The 22,791-nt window shown below is 37.1% G+C and overlaps 1 protein-coding gene across 1 annotated transcript in view; it reads left to right on the forward strand.

The window, feature by feature from the left end:
- Positions 1 to 22,791, forward strand: part of arb2a (ARB2 cotranscriptional regulator A) — a 204,520-nt gene that overhangs the window by 136,093 nt on the left and 45,636 nt on the right. The window contains exon 10 of the mRNA XM_039661736.2: positions 4,666 to 4,750. Within this exon, the coding sequence (XP_039517670.1) occupies positions 4,666 to 4,750 (85 nt within the window). The remainder of the gene's footprint in view (positions 1 to 4,665; positions 4,751 to 22,791) is intronic.

Here is a 22,791-nt window from a genome sequence, read left to right on the forward strand (position 1 = left end):
AAAACAAGATAAATAAGAACACACAACAGTGGGCTACATATAAATTTAAATATTAATATATACCATTCTGAGTATTTAACAATCTGAGTGTACAAGGGATAAATTAATATTTGTATAATTTTTCTTCATCTTTGATCGTTCTATAGCAACAGCAGTGCAAAAAATTCAGGATAACTGTTGAATAAAACTGACAGACTTCTTTATGGTATTCACATCAAAATGCAGTTTATTGTAAATAATACTCCCTAAATATTAATAACTTTCAACACACTCCACCTTCTTACCCTTAATGAACGTATATTGGGAAGAATGAGCTTCAGTTCTGAAATCAATATCATATCTTTGGTCTTAGATACATCAGCTGCAGACAAGCATCACCACAGCATTTTACAAAGTCATCAACTAATGGACCATGACAAGTTTACATTTTTTTCGAAGTTTTGAAGACTCTCTGATCAATTTTCTCCTCCCAGAGTAGGTTTTTCTAATGTGTCGACAGTTGACGGGAACTCCGTTTCCACAACGATTACGTATTTCCGGTTTTTGTGAAAAAGGTCTATTAATCATTGCCCAGCACTAAAACATTTATAGATAAACTGGATCCTGAATTCTATTATTGACTTTTTTTTCCTGGTATCCAACTTATTTTGCAATGCAGAAGTAAGCTATTTCCTGTATGAGACTCATTAGCTGTTATAGGTAAATACCTAGAAGAATAACATAGTGCAGTAAACGGCAAAACTATTTACGGTACAAACAAGTGGGTTTGATAAATGTTTTTGCACATGTACAGTAACTGGAAGCAACTGACACCATAATCCTTGCACATTCAAGTTAAAAATGGACGCATCTGCGCTCTTGCATCCAAGGTAGATACTGTATATGTGGAGTCAGCACCAGAAATATTGAAGGCCTTTCCTCGTAAGGGAGAGATGAAAGCTTAAATTAAAATCAGTTTTTCTCTACTAGACTATAAACAAAGTATATTTGTTCATATCCAATTAGTCTAATTAATTCTTGGTTTGTACTTGTATTATCAGACACTTCTACTTAGCTTTATCAGCTAAAGGGCCATATTATGAGGATATATAGAGATTAAATTGTTATTTTAAAGCTATTCAGGGCAACCACAAGCCATCAGATTTCTCAAATAGATTGGAGCACTTCCAAGATCTTCTCTATCCCCCCCCAAAAAAAAAATCCCTCCACCATTCTTGCAGTTTTATCTGTTCTTTTAAAGCTGTGTCATCCTCTTACATAGTGGCCTTGGCCTTCTGTTTCATCTAAAACTCATCCTGGTGCATCAGCCAGCCCTGACAAATCTGTTGAAGCCTCTTCCCACCCCCCGCCTCTTTGCCACTTACTCTGGCTGGGACTCCGGTCTTTGAAATTCCTGCCCTTGCTTCCAGGCCAGCTGACATCTTTCTCCAGACGGCATGAATTAAGATTGTACAATAAGACACTTGATGCAGCAGTCAGGGAGCGCTCCTCTCACTGGCCCGGCTCCATGGTGCACAACTAGTGCAGCAGGAATTCTAAAAATAGACAATGCACGCCTGTTCATTCCAATGGCAGTTGTCTTCTCCCCCATCCCAGGCACACAGGCGATTGACAGGATTAAGAGAGGAGAATAAAGACAAGAGAAATGAGAGGAGAACTCCAGAGCCATGGCACAGGGCTTTTTTTTTTCTCTTCTTTTTTTGACTTTGTGTCATGCAATACGTAAGGAAAACATGCCAGAAGAAGGGACGGCTTATCAACTACATATCAGAGTTGTAATTGAGCTTGAAGCTGTTGCATGCTAAAAAAAAAAAGATTATATTGAAAATGTTTAGATTGTTTGTCGTTTTTATTTAATATTATTATTATAAAAACTAATACATTTTTCAGAAATATTTAGTGCATGTGTATGCCATTCGTTTGGAGCAGTATTTTTTATATAAATAAATTAATATGTTTTATTCAGCAAGAATGCATCACATTGATCAGGAGTGACAGACTTTTACATCTATTTCAAATAAATGATGTCCTTTTGAACCAAAGAATCCCACAAACATAAGCAGAACAACTATCAGGATTGATAATAATGAGAGGTTATTGAGTAGCAAATCGGCATGTTATAATGATTTCAAAAAGAACATCTGACACTGAATACTGGCGTAATGGTTGCTGAAAATTCAGCTTTGTTAGCATCACAAATATATCAAAGCGATATCACCCAAAAATTCAAATTCTGTCATTATTTACTCATCCTCATTTCCTTCCAAACCCACAATACTTTTGTTCATCTTCAGGACACAAATGAAAATCTTTTTCAAAAGCGTAAACTCAATCTGTTATTTATATTAAGGGATTGTGTGTCTACATAAAATTTAAAAATTAGTAAAATTAGTAAAATTAGTTTTATGATCTCTTTATGAACTTTTTGTCAGTCAAAGTAGTAATTGTGTAGCCTGGCTGCGCCCTCCTACGCACTTCCGCTCAATTTCATTTTACTTCAGTACTACGTCTGGGACCGCTCCATATCCTTAGGTTTCCAGAAATCAATTTTTTGTAGGACCAATCAGCGAATAGAGGGAGTGGCTGAGAACGATGACGTTGATGTAGTGCGTCAGTTTGAGTGCAGTAATGGCAGCGGAGAAAGACGTGAGAAAAGCCAGTCGGTCCGTTGTTGGTAAAGAAACTGCCGAATATACAGAATTTAAAGCCGGATTGTTATCGTCTCACCTCTTGTTGCACAACTGAGGACCAAGTGAAGGAGGCTGAAAGGTTGGAAGTTTGTGCTGGGCAGCTCGTGCACAATGACCGTGACATTTTGGACTTAAGCCGGCAGATCAGCAGATTTGCGGCAGATCAGAAAACGACCACAGCGGCGTATTTGTAATGATTAGACACAGCTTCGACCATTGACTGAATAATCACTGTCCTTCATGTCAAATATACATTTCGAATTAATAATTGTTCCTAGATTAACAAAACCTGCAGCTCTCGTTGACTGAAATTGTAACAATTGTTGACTTAAATTTAATCCTCTGATCATTCGGAGTTCGGACTTGTTGTTTCTTTTACTGTCTATGGTTGTTTCCAGCCGTTTCGGCGCATGACATACGTCACTCACGACCACACATTACCGATTGGCTATGGCAGATCGTGAGTGACTCTGGGCAGATCCAATAGATTTGAACTTTAATAGTGAACCCGCCTACAAGGAAGGAAACGTTTCTCAATTGAGGGAGGCCAGACTCTATGTACAAATGAAATGTACTAGAGTCTGGTTGAACCAGGCTAGTAATTGTGTAGACTGTCAATGGAGGGACACGAAGCTCTCAGATTTCATCAGAAAGATCTTCATTTGTGTTTCGAAGATGAACGAAAGTCGTAACGTAATGGGATTAATATTAATAATGCTATTACGTTTTAAATGTATTAATGCAGCTTCTTTCAGAACATTATACATCTTTATTACCCCAAACTTTTTAACAGTAGTATTCTTAAAAATTCCAACGATTTTAGGCACTCCAATTTACACTGTGTCTAAGAACTTTAACGGTGGATTGATGAATTACTGTATTAAATAATGTCTTTAATAGTGCATCTCAGTTTGCATCTGATGTGGCTGTTTTCTTTATCCACTTCCTGTTGGGAGTATTTGCATTATTGTTAATGTTTACACTTTTGTCATCTCAAAGTCTTAACTGCGCTCTAGACTACAAACACCACTGTCACATCCACCCCAGACTTCAGCGTCAGGTTGTTTCTTCAATTGATTTATCATTATACACATTATTATGAGTTAACCAAGAATGCTTTGATTAAAAATCCAATTCCTGTGCTTTCCAACATACCACTGCCCTGTTAGCCAAACACACACACCCATAGAGGGTCCCTGTTGGGGTGGGAGTGTGGTGACCCCTGGGGTGACACAGGGCTCAGAGGTGAAGGAGGTTGACAGGCTGAGGTGTGATGTGACCTGGGGCTCCGTCTGGGATGGTTGAATCTCCCGCTCTGTCAGGGGAGATTGTCTTGGGAGTTGGTTGAGGGTTAGATAGCATTGTGTTTGTGGGTATCTGTCTGTCTTTCTGTCCATATTTGTGTGCACGGGTGGGTTACAGTCCCCATGGCAGTGGTAATGGCTGACAGTGCTATGTCTGCGATAGTAAACAACCCTAGATAAGCAGCGCTTCACAAGGACGCCAGCTGCAATACGCTAATCTCGTTTAAATTTCTCTGTCTTCTATTCAGCGTGTTTTATCTTATCTCCAGACCTCTCTTTTCCATGAATGCCTTTGTAACTTTTTTCAACTCTTCACCCCATCTACAGTAAACAATACGATTGTTTCCATTATACACGTTCTGCCTTCATGTACGAGTGAGCACACAGACAATGATTTTCTCAACCAAACATGCCTGGTTAAACTTGTTTTAGCTGAAGATGTACACTCTGGATTGCAGAGTATGCTGAGAGGTGGTCTCTCAGGAACCTGGCTGATGGCATTTTAAGGTTGGCTAGGTCACTAGGCCAAGCAAACACCCCTTGGAGGGCCACCAGCGATGTGCCCGCTCCTTCCCTACAAAAACAGTCAAAACTGTCACTGTGGCATGTCTCAAAGGTACCTAATTGCTTGCTCCTGTCTCCCCCCCCCCCCTTGTTTTCCCATCTCACAGCACTGCTGTAACTGGGTGTCGAGTCCTGAGCCCCTGGATACTCTAGTGGACCCCATGCTCAATGACTGCCCTCGTGTTTCAGCAGGTAAGCAACCACATCTGCATCATAATTCATATTTCGCCTCTCTTACCCTTTACTTATTGGTAACCAAGGCTACTCAAAGGGTGCCCAATCCTCTTTCTGGAGGGCCACTAGGTGTGTTTCCATTCCAGATTTGCGCAAAACTTTTGCGATATTTTCTAAATGTTGATAAAAAACTATTGCGAAGTTACGGTGTTTCCTTTAACCGATATTATGCGACTAAAACTTATTTTTTTCCTCTCGCGATAACACATCCCAAAAAAACATGGCAACGGATGTTGGTAGGTTTATAGCCTATATGCAGCCGCCGCACTAGACATTATTGTAATTAATGGATGGAGACGTGGTGTGTTATTCAAGCATCAATGACAGGGAAAGACACAGAGTTCCTGGGTGTTTCTCCCTCATTTCTGACATTTTCATTTTCTGGCATTTCTTTGAGGTTTAGAGTCCAGTACGCGATTCCTGTAATTATTGTTTCTTTTATGAATTTAATAAAGAACTATGTCTCGTATTATGTCCAAACGGACAGTGTACTTGCATTCGTTTTCCCTTATTTAACCCGTAATTGCAAAACGAAAAATAAACGGTCGTGGTATTTTTAAAACGCAAAGTTGAACACCAAACATTTTAGTTTGACCTGTACACCAAACCAATATATATATATATATATATATATATATATATATATATATATATGGTCCCACTTTATATTAAGTGGCTTTAAGTACTGCGTACTTACATAGGAAAATAAGTACAATGTACTTATTGTGTTCAGGTTGTATTGTAAAACACTTTTGCTGCTATTGAGGTGTGGTATGGGTAAGGTTAGGGACAGGTGTGGTGGTATGGGTAGGTGTCAGGGTGGGTTAAGGTGTAAGGGAAGGGTCAACTGTGTAATTACAAATGTAATTACATCAATTAATTACAGTTGTAATTGCATGCAGGTATTTTCAAAATATAAGTACAATGTAAAAACATGTATGTACACAATAAGTCCAATGTATCAAAGTAGTAACTTCAATGTAAGTACATAGTACTTAAAGCCACTTAATATAAAGTGGGACCATATATATATATATATATATATATATATATATATATATATATATATATATATAGCTATAGACGAATTTTCATATATTTGTTTATGACTTTTTGCCCATTTATTAAACATTTTAAATATTCACGAATTAATATGGAGAAAAAATGTAGATTTACTGGTTTTCTAAGGCCAAATTAGAACCTGGAAATTATATTTTTCCTACATAAAGGTGATTTATAGGCGAGTTATAGGCTATAATAAATGTGTCTGAAAAAATAGCGAGGCATTTAATTTTTTTTTATTAATAAACTATTGTTTTCCTAAATCAGTTTCGGCTAAAACATATCTCCATCTCCTGATGCACCTTTAAAGAGAAATACACCTTTCATACGGATTACATAATCAGAAGGTATATTTCGATTTTAATTTGTTCCTTTTAAAGTGGACATTTCAAGCTTTAGTCTACATTGTTTCAGTTCTCGCGCTCCAGTTCACGAAGACCATGAAAGCGCGCCTGATTGTTTTATGGTATTTTACAAAAGCACAACGTTTTCTTGTTATTGTGAGATTACGCAAATAAAAGTAGTTGTGAATAATGTATTATTATTTTCTGTACGAGCAGAAATCATAGAGTATTTTAAGTTGTTTCCACTGTTGATAGGAAAATGCAAGTGCTCACGCCTGCGCCACACTGCCGTCCAGTGTGCGCTCCACACTCCGCACACACTTGGATATGCGTCAAATTCCTGTGTTTATTTGTGATAATCTTAGCCCTAGTATTATTGTCCAACCTGTATTATGAATGAAATGTGAATTGCTTTGTTCCTTTTATGGATAAAAGCGTCTTCTACATATGAAGCCTAATAAATGTTATAATAATGATGATAATAATTATTATTATTTGCGGACACGGACCCAAAACACACCGCGTCTTCTAAGTCAGGTGACTGTAAATGCACAAAACCCGTTTCCATTGCAGTCTTGCGAAATATTCCTTTTTCGAATTGCCTGAAAAACCTCCTCATGCGAGCGTAAAAACTTTTTTGCGACAAACAGGAGTTTTTTGCGAAATGGACGAGTTTCCATTGTGCATATTTTCCTTTCGCAATTTCAATTTGCGCAATTTGAAGGGTAATGGAGAAGCGGCTAGTATCATGCAGGGTTTAGCCCAAACCCTAATTAAACACACCTGAACCAGCTAGTCAAGGTCCTCAGGATCAGCACAAACTTGCAGGCAGAACTCTGCAGAACATTGGCTCTCCAAGAGTAGGATTTCAGATCCCCGCTTTAGGACATTATATGGCATTGAAGGAAAATATGGCCAGCTTGAATGGTTAGTTATAATGGCTCCCTGTGGATGGAATTGGACAACATTTGGTGTACTTATTAACAGTGACCTGATGTCTGTGTGTACCATGGTTTGTTAGGTTTGGAAGTTGCATTCAGTGGATATCAAATGGTAATTGTGGACCAAAAGATTGTATTAAGTAGGGGGAGTGCAGCAGAGAAGCTTGTTCCCTTCATAGTTTTAAATTGAACAAATATGCCTTGTATAACTTTTTTATCATCATCTTTAAATATACTCTAATTAAAACAATAATAATACATCTTATAATTACTTTTCAGATGAACATTGTGTGTTTTGTCAGGAGGACAATCATTCAGTATCTTAGTTGATATTACTCTTGTCAAGCTTTTATTTCTGAGAGACGTGCAGAGACGGCAATTGGATGTTTGATTTGCGACTGTGCTCACTTCATTCATATTGTTTACACTCATTTGTGTATCATTTCATACAACGTATAAGTGGACATATCAAATAGTAGAAAATGTAGTATTTTAATTAATATTACCGGTACTCAGCTGGCAGGCTCTGATATCTGAAAGACGTGAAGAGTTGGCAATGCAGCTACTGATTTGGGATCATTGTGCTCATTTCATTCATAGAGTTTACACTCTCACACTCATTTTAGCATAGTGATATACAGTTTTATATAGCTATGATATTGTGCTCTCCCCTGGCTCTTCTGTTATCCAGCAAAAATAAGAAGGCTCTGCCAAATATGTTTCTTATTGTTCAGTAGAATTTGTTTTTCGTTTTGAAGCCATGATCCATGCCTTTCCGGATAAGGTGTGCAGCTTTGGACATTGTTTTATATATTAAGGATATGGATGGGTTACTTTTTTTTTTTTTTTCAATTTAAAACTTTTATTACAGCCTCAAGGTCCAAAAAAACAATATTTGACTTCAATGACTGACTAGTTGATCGAGGTCTAGTTTATGTAATTTTGTATTGTTCATTTTGTTTATTTATTTTTGCTTCTTTTTTTGTGTGTGTATGTGTGTTTTAATTAGTGATGTTAGACAGCTTGCACAATAAATCAATTATAAATTATAATTAAGTTTTTTTTCTTCCTCTTTAACTTTTAAAATTTGTGTTGAGAACCCCTGATCCAATCCAGCCTTTGAATTCCTTGTGCTTTTTTATTTAATATGTGAATATTCAAATACTTTAGTTTGTCCTTCTGGCCTTGGTTGTTTTTAGTATTTTCGAAGCGTGTCCTCAATTCCGGATTACAGCTATAATCTATAATCCAGAGCAGGGAGATGATGAGGTTGACCTGACCATCACCCCTGCACTAAAGAGATGAAGAGCTGCCCATACTTTGACTCATGAGATACTATACAGTATTATAAAATGACATTTGATATTTTCACTTGTGCTTTTGTAGCGAGGACAATACTGTCCTAATTTGACTGTAATCTGGATTTGGGGTGAGGGTGGGTTGGGTATTATCCCAGTGAACCATCGTTGAACTGTCAACTTTTGTATTTGGGAATGGCATTTGTTTCAAGTTCGTATAAACATGCTTTTTTGCACTCTCCTACAGTTATGGAGAGCTTTTATGCAACCTTTTATGGATCTTGTTTTGGGTGTCCCTTGAGTGTTACAATTATTATTCTTCCCCAGATCAATGCCAGCCTCAGTTTATGGTTTTGCTGTTGAGATGTGCACCATAAAAAGATAATGAAAGAACAATAATATTTGGACATCATAAGCAATATTTATCTCTGACTGATTAACTGAGGCTTGATGGTTTAATTTTCTGACAGTTACCATTGCTGTAAATGTAACAAATAGGGATAAAGGACAGTGACTTTGATTTGATTTTTTTTTTTTTTTTTATCTGTGTGTGTGTGTGTGTGTGAGAGAGAGAGAGAGAGAGAGGAAAACACCAGTACTTGATGACATAATCAAATGTATTTTTCTGCAAGCTCACCAAAACATTTTAGATTACATTTACATTACATACATTTTATTTAAAATAAATAAATAAAATACTATACCTAATTTTTGGACAAACATAGCCTACTCTATGCATTCATTCATTCATTCATTCATTTTTATTTTTTTTTTATGTATGGATCTATTTATGTATTACATTTATACAATTTACATTTGGATCACAAGGTTTTTAAGGTCATCATAAACATAAGTTCAGACTTCCTGACTTTTAGAAACAAGTAATAGCATACAGTATGTAAAATATAAAGTGATTATGAAGTAATTATAAAGTATATGTTTACTGTAAATTAGATCAATACGTAACGTTAGCTGTCTTGTTCACGAGCCATTCCATCCGAGTGACCTGTGAAGACACAACGTCTTCCTTTCATTGACAAATTATCGTGGGAACTGAACCATGGGTTGTGAAGCCTGAGTGATTTGATTTTTTTTTTTATGATTTAACTTGTATTATTAGTTACCAATTGTAACTGCATTTATATACTTCATTATCTCAGTATTTGTTTAATTCTCTCTCTTTACACACATTTGTTTTTACACATTTATTATAACTGAGTAAATATTTAGCATGTTTATTAAGCCCTTTCCCTATAAGCACCACAAGCCGATTCCCACAAAGAAGTTGATTTTAGGTTGTACATGCGATTCTCCTTTTTACTGTGTGTGCGGTTATATGTTTTCATGATAGCTATGCTGGTTTCACTTGTGCAGGTGGGTGACGGCAAGACATAGAGCTGGTTGTCTGTTACACTTAATCATCTATGAAACCATGCTGGTAGCAGCTTATCATGCTGGTATTTTGTATGCTCGTGTGTGTCTGTGGATATGTGCACATGTGTGTTTGGAAAGGGAAGGTCTTCTGACGTCTCTGTTTTTTGTTCCCAACGTGATAAAACCCTCTTCCCACCCGCCTGGATTTTTCCCTTTATTTATTGTGTCCCCCCACCCTTTTCCCCCACGTTCAAAAGGAATCTTCAGTGGAAGGTCAGTGAGCCTCAGCATTGGCACAGCTCGGGGAGACTGGCAGCATTTTATCAGTTAGCAGCACACTAAAGCCAGTTGAAATATGCAGATAAACTGGAACAAATCTCCTGAAAAGCCCCCTGGTCCGCCAGCACTGGGTGAGGGGAGTTGAGCCTTATGCCCACACTGACCCACAGTCAGACGCTCTAGGTGTTGAAGCCAATTGCCTGCACAACTGAAATGAACAGTAGAGGAAGCCTAGACAAGCATTTGGATGGATTACAAACAGAAACAATGCCAATGTCGTGCTACAGTCTCTCTCTCTCTCTCTCTATCTCTCTGTGTGTGTGTCGTCTGGCCCTGATGGGCTGAATCTCAGACCTGTGATGTGTGTATCATGTTTTAAACCCGGGTGCAACGTGATATTAGTTTAAAGGGTCGGTCACACCACACATTTGTGTTTCATTTACCTCCATTCATAAACGCACAAAAACGAGCGCTCTTGGTAATGCTTCCTTTTACAGTCCTGTTACCTATGTACGTAAGGTAGGGACTAGGTACTAACCCTGAACCTACCCCTAAACCTAATCCTAACCCATACTTAACTTATATTTTAGCCAGTAATTTCATGTAAGTACTTTACTCTAAAGGGAAGCGTTACCGAATTGTTTTCTTACACGGCATACAAAAATTCAAGTTTTGTGAACGCTGACCTGACAAATTCTTAATCGAAAGATGATCGATAAACATCATCAATCTCCTGACTGAGGATAAAACCTGGAGGAAACTCATTTTGCTTTGCATTAGAATAGGTTTACTTTTTTTTTTTTTTTTTTTATTATTATTATTCATTCTAAGAGAGAAAAATGCTAAAATGCTAAAAACAGGGTTTATATTAAGTCAATTAATTATATATAACTTAAGATACCTTATTTTAAATCGATCAAAAGTGACAGTAAAGACATACAGTATGTTACAAAATATTTATTTTTTTCAAATAAATGCTGTTCTTTTGAATCTTTGAACAAATAATCCTAAAAATAAATATCACATTGTCCTTAAAAAAAAAAAAAACATTAAGCAACACAACTGTTTTCAACATTTATAATAATAGGTAATGTTTCTTGAGTATCAAATCAGCATATTACAATGATTTCTGGAGGATCATGTGACATTGAAGACTGGAGTAACGATGCTGAAAATTCAGCTTTGCCTTTATTCAGCATTTTCAAATGGAAAACTGTTTTTTTTTTTTTTTTTTTTTTTTGGGGGGGGGGTTCATATTTTGTACTAACATTTCACAGTATGTTTACTGCATTTTTGAGAAAATAAATTCAGCCTTAGTTACTAGCAAGAGAGAGAGATATTAACCATATGTGAATTAGTCTACCTGGATCTCTCAACAGTGTTTGCCAGCAGCATCTCTGCTAGTAGATCAGCTGTAAGTGTAACCTCTTCAAGAACAGCAATATTACCAACGCATTCTCATCCCAAGGCATCATATTCTGACGCTTTTGCCAATGCGTATACATCCAACGCACATGGCACCATTTAGCGTCAATATACAACGCATTCTCATCCTAGGGCATCATCTATACTTGGGCTTTTGACCATGCGTCTAAATCCGACGTACATGGCACCCTTTAGCGTCAGTTAGATGATGCTTCCGTTATGGGTAGGGTTAGGGTTAGATCACTAGGAGGCACCTTCTGGCCTATATATCTGTGTCTCATATTGACGCTAAAGGGTGCCACGTGCGTTGGATGTCTACGCATTGGCAAAAGCGTCAGTATATGACGCCTTGGGATGAGAACGGGCTTGATACCACCTCGTTACTGGAACTGTCTTGGAGCTTTTCAGTTGTGAATGTTAGTTATAAAGTCATGGGGCAGCACTGACAACAAGTGTTTGTGTTAGAGTATGTTTGTTTGTGTGTGTGTGTGTGTGTGTGTGTGTGTATGTGTGGTTTTGAATGGGAGGGAGTGGGAGAAAGAGAGTGTACTTTCAATAAATAATTAAATGTAATTTAGTGTTTGAAATAGTTTGCCTTTTTTATCCTATTTTTGTCATATTTATATTTGGTTGGTCAATGATTTTGGTTATTTTGCTGTTGTGGTCTGTTAGAAGCTTTTTTAATAACTCCACATTTGTCAACCAATTAGAGTCAAGCATTCAACAGCTCTGTTGACACAAAAGCACACATATTGAATGTATGTATTATGCAACATATTTCTGCAAATATTATACTACATTATAAGTTGATATTTAAATGAAACATGTTTTGTATGTAAATATAAATAAATATTTAAGTGTGACGTCATGCCCAGCTGCTTAAATGTATTGTCCAAAAGTCTAGTGTGAGCTCCCTTATTTGTGGTAAAAAAAAAATAAATAAAAAATGTCTCCTTTAATGAGCCTTGAAAAATCTCACACATTAACATCTCACTCAGATCTAACACATGCTGTGACACCTCAGCTCCTCAAGTATGTGGTAGTTATATCTCAGAAACCTCTGATCACGCTGGGTTTTGCTCCATGCCGTTCTCATTATATATCCAAGTGCTTGAAACACAGGCTTTCTTTTGCCTTACCTGTGTTAAGATGAGATTACTCATTGCTAGAACTGATCATTAATTACAAAGAGAACAGTGTCCAGTATGTAAACAGTGATTAATTGTTAACAAAAGTTAGTTAATGTGTACCTGAACTGTAATTATCTGTTCTGTACCACTACAAGAATCCCAACACAGGTGGGTAATTAACCCTAATTGCATTTACAATGCGAGGATCACAAGAGCAGAGAATAACTCTGTTAAAAAATAAGCCTCCTTTGATGTAGGATCAGATATTTGTCAGTTGATTTATTCAAAACTTTTTTTTTTTTTATTATTTTGGCTCATTAATGTCTTTTCGTCTTTTTCACCTTTTTATGGTTGGAAGCGGAATTCTTTTAAAATCGCCTTTGTTTCAACTTTGTGAGCAAGACCCTGAAACAAAGTAATGCCGTTTTAATGCGATTTAGCTGCATGTATTACATGAAAAAAGATTGATTTGAGCATTCTATGAATTCTCCTCAAACGTCCTAATGAAGATGTGTTTGATTGAAAATGTCGGCATGCAGTCGTTTGGCCCATTTGTGTAAGTTCACTGGTGCATATTGCTGACGTATACGATGTCACTGGTCCATGTATTTTGCTCAATGGAGAGTCACTGACGCATGTTGCATTCATTCTATAGACTTGCTTTATTCAGTGATCCACAGGGCCCGGTGTCTCTATGTCACTGAATGCCTTTGACCATGTACCCCTGACACAGCAAAATCCACTTGTTTGATCTTCCATTGTGAATGACAGATCTTCACTTTTCCCATTCTCCTTTCAAATGGATGCTGGTTCTGGTCTGGATTCCCAGGAAAAAAAAATCATGAACTTGAACTTTGTGACTTTTTTTTTTTTTTTTTTTTTTTTTTTTAGCACATTTTTTGACTAAAACGTGTCCTAAATCAGCACTTCAGGTATATAAATGATTCACACTAGTAGACAAATTGACTGGTCACAAAAAATGGCTGTCTTGAAGGAGTAGTTCCTAATAGCTTATAAAACTTAAACTTTATTAAAAAAAAAAAAGTGTGATCGGTTCGCTTGATAAGACCCCTATTCATTGTCTGAAATCGTTTAAAGCCCTTTGAACAGTTTGCCGTTTGCACTGAAACTGTCTTTTTGACCTTGAACCGTTTGGCTCCCATTGAAGTCCATTATATGGAGAAAAATCCTGGAATGTTTTCATCAAAAACCTTAATTTATTTTCGACTGAAGAAAGAATGACATGGATATCTTGTATGACATGGGGGTGAGTAAATTACCAGCAAGTTTAAAAAAAAAAAAAAAAAAAGTGAACTACTCCTTTAAGGCAATCATTCGACTCATTCAGGCAACCTTCTGACTATTTTTATCTTGAAAATGTGTAGTTGTGCTCGTTCATAGGTGGGAATTGCCATGGTTCGCCATCTGAATGTCCGTAATATGAACATTACATCTATAATCAGTGATTCATCATTAACAGACGCTCATTGCAATGCAACTTAATTGTGTTGTTCGCTTCACTTTTTTTTACTTTTTTTTTTTTCTCCGTTAACAAAACATGCACAAAGCACTTTAATCTGCTGTGGATGTGTTACAGGAGATAAAAAAAAAGTAAATTGCTCACTGAAGTCAATTTCCTCTGGGACAAGCAGCAATAAGAAAGGCATGCTCTAACAAAAGAATGGGCAAATTAAAGGAATATTCCCGATTTAATATCTACTACATTTGTGGTATGATTTTGATTACCACAAAACATAATTTCGAACCTCACTTTCTTAAAACAAATAAAATAACTGTATGGTAAGGCACTTAAAAGGGAATTGAATGGGGCCTTTTTTAGAGGGATTTAAAAGCAGAAAGGTACAGCTTGTATTTTGTTTTAAAGCACTTACATTATTTCTTTTGTTAAAACAGTGTTATTTGTGTTATTAAAGTGTTATTATCATTTTAGGATTGTCAAGACAATGGTAAAGTTGAAAAAAATGGAGATTAGCTATTTTTTTCACACTCATGTTACAAAATCACCTCTTGAATGAGTATTTTAATGTTTACAGAATGGCCCCTTTTACTTCCATTATAAGTCTCTCACTGCAATCCGTATTGCTTTTTTGAGGAAGAATAAACAGACTTTAAATTGAAAATTAATTGTTAGGATTATGCCACATATGCTGTCCATTGAGCATTCCACAATACAGTCTAAAAAATTCTGGGTTGTTTTAACCCAATTTTGTGTCAAATATGGATAAAACCAACCATTGGGTTACATTTTTAAATTACATTTTAACCCAAACTAAAACTAAATATATATTTTATATGTCTGCATTGAAAACAATTCACTTCTGCAATTTAGGCCAGTTATTTTTTTTATCATTATTAATTATACATTATTATCATATACATAAAGATTTTAGTGCTGAATTATGATACTCCCTCATTTTTTCCATTTAATTTCCATTTAAATGAATGTGCTTAGTCTGTGTTTATATACAAATATGGAGATCTGTTGTCATTCACCCTTCTATGTTACCAGAGAACCCATGAGAAAAATACCAAGCTGTTATCAATATACATATTGACACTTTTCTTAATTTCATGCTCTTTTTATAAGTCCCATTGGTTGAGCAGAATAAAAGTTTAATGGCGTTTTTTGTGCTGTCTACTTTTCACGGCTGCTCTCCCTCATTGAGGATCAGAAGACATGGCCTTCATTTTCTATTCCTCTTCAAAATGTCTTTTTTTATTCCTCTTTAAAGCCTAAACATCTTTGATCCGTTTGCTTCATGGGATGAGTGGCAGGGCCTGACCCACTTGGCTCTTGGCTTTATGTAATGAGCCCTTCGATTAAAGAGAGCACCATGCAGGAACATTGTGCTGTATAAGGAGTTTTATGTCATCTCATCCCACACTTACTGCCTGTCTGTCTCTCCTTACACCCTTCGCTTTTAGATGTGATCACATAGCAAACAAGCGGTATAATATGTTGATGTAGCATATGCACAATATGGTCAAAACCAAATATTGCGATTTAAACTTTGATATCATAAATATTTAACATTTTCATAGTGCTTGTATTGCTTAAACCGACGCCAAAAAACTAGCGCTGATGAAAGCCGACTGTTTTGTCGTCTTGGGGAAAAAAATCTGTGCTTGAACTCAGCGAAAGTACGACAGGTGACTGTCAACTAGTAGCATGTGCATTATGTTCTATATTTGTCATTCAAAAAGGAAAAGCGAAACTAAGACTGCAGGTATACAAAGTAGCACTGATCAACTATGCTGATCACATTCTTTATTCCATTCCGCTCATGTTATTACCGTATGAAAACATTTGTGCATTGAAATCCTCTGGTAAGGTGATTTAAAATTAGAAAATCCCGTCTGTGCCGTCATGACTTTGCTTGCTTTCATCACTTTTACTCTTATTCTCGTTTGCTAAACAGAACAGCCAGTCAGAGTTCTCTCTCTCACCGACGGCCTGACGGCGATTCTACATGTTGAATCGGCCCAAAAAACAACAGCATTCGACTTAAAGGAGAACTCCGGCGCAAAATGAACCTTTGGTCTAATAATACATTGGTATCTTGTTGACCATTCTCTGAGATTTGTTTTCATGATAATCGAATGTAAAGAGTTTTGTCTCTAAAACTGTTTAGCGTATAACGCTATTATATGGGGGCATATAATAAGTAAAAAGAAATCGCTGGTTAATACCACTAACGAGGCTCAAAATAGCCACAGTAACATAATGAGGGTCTCTGCATGTAAAACGAAGCATTGAGAACTTTGTAAGTGTACAGACCATTTAATAAGAAGATACTTTTTAAAGACAGTCCACTTTCTCCTGTATTTAGGCAGGAGAAAACAGTCTTGACAAGTCAAACCACGAATGCTGTTCATACAGTTCAGCTCACTTGGCACGTCGTTCGTGGTTCGACTTATTGAGACTGTTTTCCAAAGATGGCTCCTGCTGTGTATTCACGAAGTGGACTGTCTTTATAAAGTATCTTCTTATTAAACGGTCTGTACACTTACAAAGTTCTCAATGCTTCGTTTTGCATGGAGTGACCCTCATTATGTCACTGTGTTAGTGTGAGGCTATTTTGAGCCTTGTTAATGGTATTAACTAGCGTTTTCTTTTTACTTATGAAATGCCCCCATATACTAGCGTTATACACTAAACATATTTTAGAGATTAAACTCTATACATTTGATTATCATGAAAACAAATCTCAAAGAATGGTTAACTAGGTACCAAAGTTTTATTAGACCAAAAGTTAATTTTGCGCCGGAGTTCTCCTTTAAGCCAACGGTGTGAAACATCGGAAAAACTAAACTGGACATCGCTCAAAAACAGTTGTGCCTGACTTTAAAGGGTTAGTTCACCCAAAAATGAAAGTTATGTCATTAATGACTCACCATCATGTCGTTCCAAGCCTGTAAGACCTCCGTTCATCTCCGGAACACAGTTTAAGATATTTTAGATTTAGTCCGAGAGCTTTCTGTCCCTCCATTGAAAATGTATGTACCTTATACTGTCCTTGTCCATAAAGGCAATACAGACATCATCAAAGTAGTCCATGAGACATGAGTGGGTTAGTTCGAATTTTTTGAAGCATCGAAAATAGTTTTTGGTCCAGACATAGCAAAAACAACGACTTTATTCAGCATTGTATTCTCTTCCGGTTCTGTTGTCATTGCTGTCATTGCTCGTTCACGATTCCAATGACGCTGCTGACGAGTTATCTTGTGCGCCCGAGCTTCGTTTACAGTCTGATGGAGACACGCGCTGTATTCAAGCTTTTATAAATTGTTTGTATTTTGGTATTGCAATATTTTTTTTTAAAAAATGGTTCGTAAGTGTGCATGTCGCGGATGTCCTAATCGTCCTAATCGTGCGCACAAGATAACACGTCAGCAGCGTCAATGGAATCGTGAACGAGCAATGACAACAGAACCGGAAGAGAATACAATGCTGAATAAAGTCGTTGTTTTTGCTATGTTTGGACCAAAAACTATTTTCGATGCTTCAAAAAATTCGAACTAACCCACTCATGTCTCATGGACTACTTTGATGATGTCTGTATTGCCTTTATGGACAAGGACAGTATAAGGTACATACATTTTCAATGGAGGGACAGAAAGCTCTCGGACTAAATCTAAAATATCTTAAACTGTGTTCAGAAGATGAATGGAGGTCTTACGGGCTTGGAACGACCCGACCTTGGAACGAGTCATTAATGACATCATTTTTGGGTGAACTAACCTTTTAAATGTCAAGGCTAAAATCACATAAAACAGTAGCTCTCATGTTCATCAGCTAAAACAAGTGGGTTCTGGATCCAAATCAAGACATGTTTGTTCTACACCGCCATGCTCTACTGCTAATAGAATGAGTCCTGAAGTCCTTTACTCAGAAATAAACTCAGATCTCTTTCAGTTAAGCCAAAAGTGACCTGACAGAAAAAAAAAAAAGGATCTTATTGCTTTACTAATCAAATCGTACCCTTTTGCATACTAGGCCTTATTGTAGTCTCAGTATCATTTAGATGAATTGTAAAGCCTAAGTAGGAGAGGAGATGTACTTATATTAGGAAAGCAGCAATTAAAGAGGATGGTGCGTCTATCCTCTTTAACACTGCTTGTTGGATAAACATGCCTCTCTCTCTCTATTAAACTTGTGCATTGCGTTAAGAACATTAACACCAAAACGTCATCCATCTGGCTTTCCACGTCTTTACCCCTTTAGTCCAGATCGGAACTCAACAGATCCTTTGGGTTTCTTTGAATTCTAATCATGATCACATAACAGCTTTCCATGTTTGCCAGTGTTGTGAGGTAAGCGTCCACCAGATCACAGTCGGTTAGCATTGATCACTATCCTCCAACCAGTCAATACATGCAACCTTTTATGTAGTTGAAGATTAATTTATCATAGGTTTGAATCAGCATACGTCTTTGTTGTTTACGTTTAGAATTTGGAGCAAAAAAACTCTTCAAAGCCGTGAATGGCGTGTTCACTTCCCTTTCAAGGCAGAAATCAATATGCTGTTCATGTGTCCCTGTGGGAGAATGGAAGACACATTTTGTCTCTTTGTGTGTGTGGCATAGTGTACTGTCATAATGAGTCTATAGGGTAGACTCATTTTATCCAGGCTATTGTGATTGAAGCCTTAGCTGTCGGAGGTAAAAAGCTTTCGCCGTCCTTTAACATTTCCAGTCCTTTCTTTTACAACAGCCCTGCACTCAGCTGTACCACAGACCATTTATTTATGTAATTTTACATTTTGTGTAAAATAGAAACCTGTTTGCTGAGCCACATGGGTCAAGTTGGAAGTAGTTTTTGTATTCATTTCTCATTTCCGTTCTGCTTTCACAAAATGTACAGCACATACATCTCATATAGTTTATTAGTAAATTTGTCACTTAAACACGTTTACTTCTAAAAATGATTTGCAAAGTCTGTCTTCTATCACATTCCATCTGGGCTTTATCCGTCCTGCCTTAAAGCGTGGGATGAGCTGGTGCGAATAGAAAAGAGTTCAACAGGGTTCAATGAAAAATGGGACACAGTTCTGCAACATCATCCATTTTGTTATCACATTATCCAGCGCAGTCTCACCCCAAAAAGTCATATAACTGACGTTTTGGGACGTCTTTTGACCATACGTCAATATTCGCCTTTTTAGGGCCCCCTTAAACGTCGGTAGATGAGGTTATGGGATCCTAACTCTACCCCAGACCTAACCCTAACCCTAAACCTAACCCGTCACCTAACTGACTTTAAAGGTAAAGCGTCAGTTGTATGACGGCCCGGGATCGCCATCTACCGACGTTTAAGGGGGCCCTAAAAAGGCGGATATTAACGTATGGTCAAAATACTTCCCAAGACGTCAATTATATGACTTTTTGGGATGAGAATGTGTTGCATTATCATCTCAGACTTGACCATGAGGTCTTCTGGGTATTACAACATATTAGAGGCAAACATTTGCCCCCCAACTACTGCTAACCAGTGAAGAGGCAATGTTGGCAGCGTCTTTTCTGTGTTTGATTTTTTTTTTATTATTATTATTTTTTTTTTTTTTGCGATGCTGCTAGAGGGAAAGTGCTACACTAGAATGTGATTCAACTTCATAATAATCTTCTGTTTTCATATCATGACGAGTATGATATTTCAACCCGATCTCACGACCAAGTCGTACGAATTCGACGAATGATTAAAAAGTGGCTAATTCGTAACAATTCATACGACCTCACTCGTACGAATTAATACGATTTTGCTAAATCGTACATATTTTACGAATTGGCCAATTCGTATGAATTCGTACGAATGAATGACCTACCCCTTACCCGCCCCTAAACCTAACCATTACGTGGATTTAGACAAATCGTACGAATTAGTACGAGTGAGGTCGTACGAATTAGCCACTTTTTAATCATGCGTCGAATTCGTACGAATTGGTCGTGAGATTGTGTTGGATATTTTGTAAACCTTGAAGTGCTCTTTAAACATTAGTATCTTATAATGTATTATGAAAGGTAGATCAGAAGTCAACGAGTATCCACTCTTTTGTTTAAACCTGTCTTTCCTGGTACAACCCAAGTGTCTTAACAACAGTAGTGTACATCCTTTTGGCCACCATGCTATATCATACAGTCAGACAGAGGGCAGTGACAGATTAGGATCTTGGGACATGGATCTCATTGAGCCATATGGTGCATCCTATAGCTTAAGCAGAGGATTAAACCTAGACCCTTAACCTTGCAGATGGACAGCAATCACATACTTCCATTTGTATCAAGCTCTAGCATTTTGTGTATTATGTATAAATGCTGCATTTCAACAAAACGTAAAATTCAGGTTCCCAAGATTATTTTTTTCTTGCATTGCAAAGAATTGTGCTATGGGGACAACCCTCTGTCCCTTCAGTGAACTTTGGGGGGTTAATCAGCCTAAGACCTGATCATCAGATTGTTTCCTGTGTTTTTTCTCAGGATTTGCCGGTAGTTACACGCAGAGCTGTGAGACTCTATAAATGAGACACTATTCAAGCTATGGCTTCAGGGAAAGGATTAGGAGTTTGTTCCTCCAACATTGAAACTGTTACCTGTGAAAACCAACCCTCCCATGGAAACACAAGGGCGAGTAAAATGGAAGGGGGGAAAAAAACTGCATTGGACAGCAAATTACATACTCAATGCAATTTGCTGCTTTGACGTGGTGTTGTTTGGTTATTGTCTCACGGTGCACATCAGCAAATATGAATTTGCTGCAATGCATACAAACTAGCAATTTAAAGGGACCCATTCACCAACAATGAAAATTCGGGCATCATTTGTTCAGCTTTTTTTGCTCACCCTTGTATATCCATGTATGACTTTGTTTCTTCTGTGGGACACAAAAAAGGATATTTTGAATAATGTACTTGTCACTCTTTTCCTTGTAATTACAATGAATTAGAGTTTCAAGCTTTAGCACCATAATAGCTCCGTATCTCAAATCTTCTGAAGCAAAGTGATAGTTTGAAAACATACCGAAAGTGAAGTTGCCATCAACCTTCCCCTCCAAAGTTGGCAGGAAAGAAACACCTAGAAAATGTATCTTTTCTAAATGCATTTTATGGATCAAATGCATGTGTTTATCCTCATTATTTTTAATCAAAATTAAATCAAAATGTTTAACTCGATCTTCCAGTGAAATGACAGGGCTTCTCCAGTTATTTTGTCCACTTAAATCCCATCATTTTTTTTTTTACAATTGACTGCAAGCTCACATTCAGGTCTGCCTCAATCAAATCAACAAATAATTTATAGAGCCCTCCATCCTTCATTTATTTTTTTCTCAATAATATCTCTCGGATGTACATTGCAGTGTATTACTTGCTACTTTTGTTTCATCATGACTTTAACCAGTTATTATATATATATATATATATATATATATATTAACTCGAGAACCGTTGAAGCTGAATCACAGTCAGTGAGTTGATTTGAGTGAATAGATCATTTCCAAAGGAACAATTTGTTCGAGAATCTGACATTGTTACATCAGATTTTCCAAATTGTCACACTTCCATGGTGCCTTTGCATCTTTTAGCATAGCTGCAATATGTATTTTGCTTGAAAGCTACATTCATTGTAATTGCATGGAAATGACTAGAATATTCTCATTTTGTTGGTATTTTATTATTCCACTGGGAAAAAAAATCTATATAGTTAACATATACATATTTTGATGCATGCTTCTGCTTTTAGTAGTTGCATTAGAGTGTCAAGTGTTTAGTTACATATTTTTTTTTAAAGAAATCCTTTAATAAAACGAATACAGTATTATGTCGAAGTGTGAACATCTTGCCCGGCCGTCTTTGAGCTCTCTCCGCACAAAGTTAACATTGACAAATCTGTTGATCCGCAGTGGGTTTGTTAGCGCTCAGATGCGCAGAAGACAGTGTGGGAGAACTCCTTATTATCAGCAGCAGTCTGCTTCTATCAGTCCATCAGCGCAAATAAATGGCTCACTGACGAGCCCCTGCCACGCCGCGCAACACAACTGTCAACATCCACTCACTCCTTTCTGACAGGGGCCCCATCTGAGGATATTAGACTTATTATTTCCATTTTTTTTCCCTTTTCTCATCCTCCTGCAACAGCTCTTCCCTTTTTGCCTCAGAAGAGATGTGCTATGAGTGTGTTTCATGCAACCAATTTATTACATTTGGAGACTAATGGGGCGCTTTGCTTTGACAGCTTTTGATAAGGGAGGGTGAGAAGTCTCTGCTTCTGCCGAGGGTTATGGGAACTGCAGGAGTCATGATAATTACTATCAAAGCAGCAGTAATGCACATAATAAAATAGTCCATTTGAGAACACAAATCAATTAATTAGGACCCGATGTATCATCCCATGTTATGTTGTGGTGGTGGTGTTGTTTTTTTTAGTTAAGATAACATTTAGTGCATCTAGTTAAATTTCAGCCCATGTTTTGATGCGTGTGCAATTGTGGCGTGCACCAGCCCCACCTCCCCCACCGTGTGATCTTTTTTTTTTTTTTTCCTAAATAAAATTTGAATTTAATGAAATGCACATTTAATATGATTGTTTTAGAAAACAGTGGGCGAGGGGGAAAAATTGCACAAGAATGCAATG

Source organism: Pimephales promelas, chromosome 4 (genome assembly GCF_988280905.1).
Source record: "Pimephales promelas chromosome 4, fPimPro1.hap1.1, whole genome shotgun sequence".
In the NCBI taxonomy this organism is placed as follows: domain Eukaryota; kingdom Metazoa; phylum Chordata; class Actinopteri; order Cypriniformes; family Leuciscidae; genus Pimephales; species Pimephales promelas.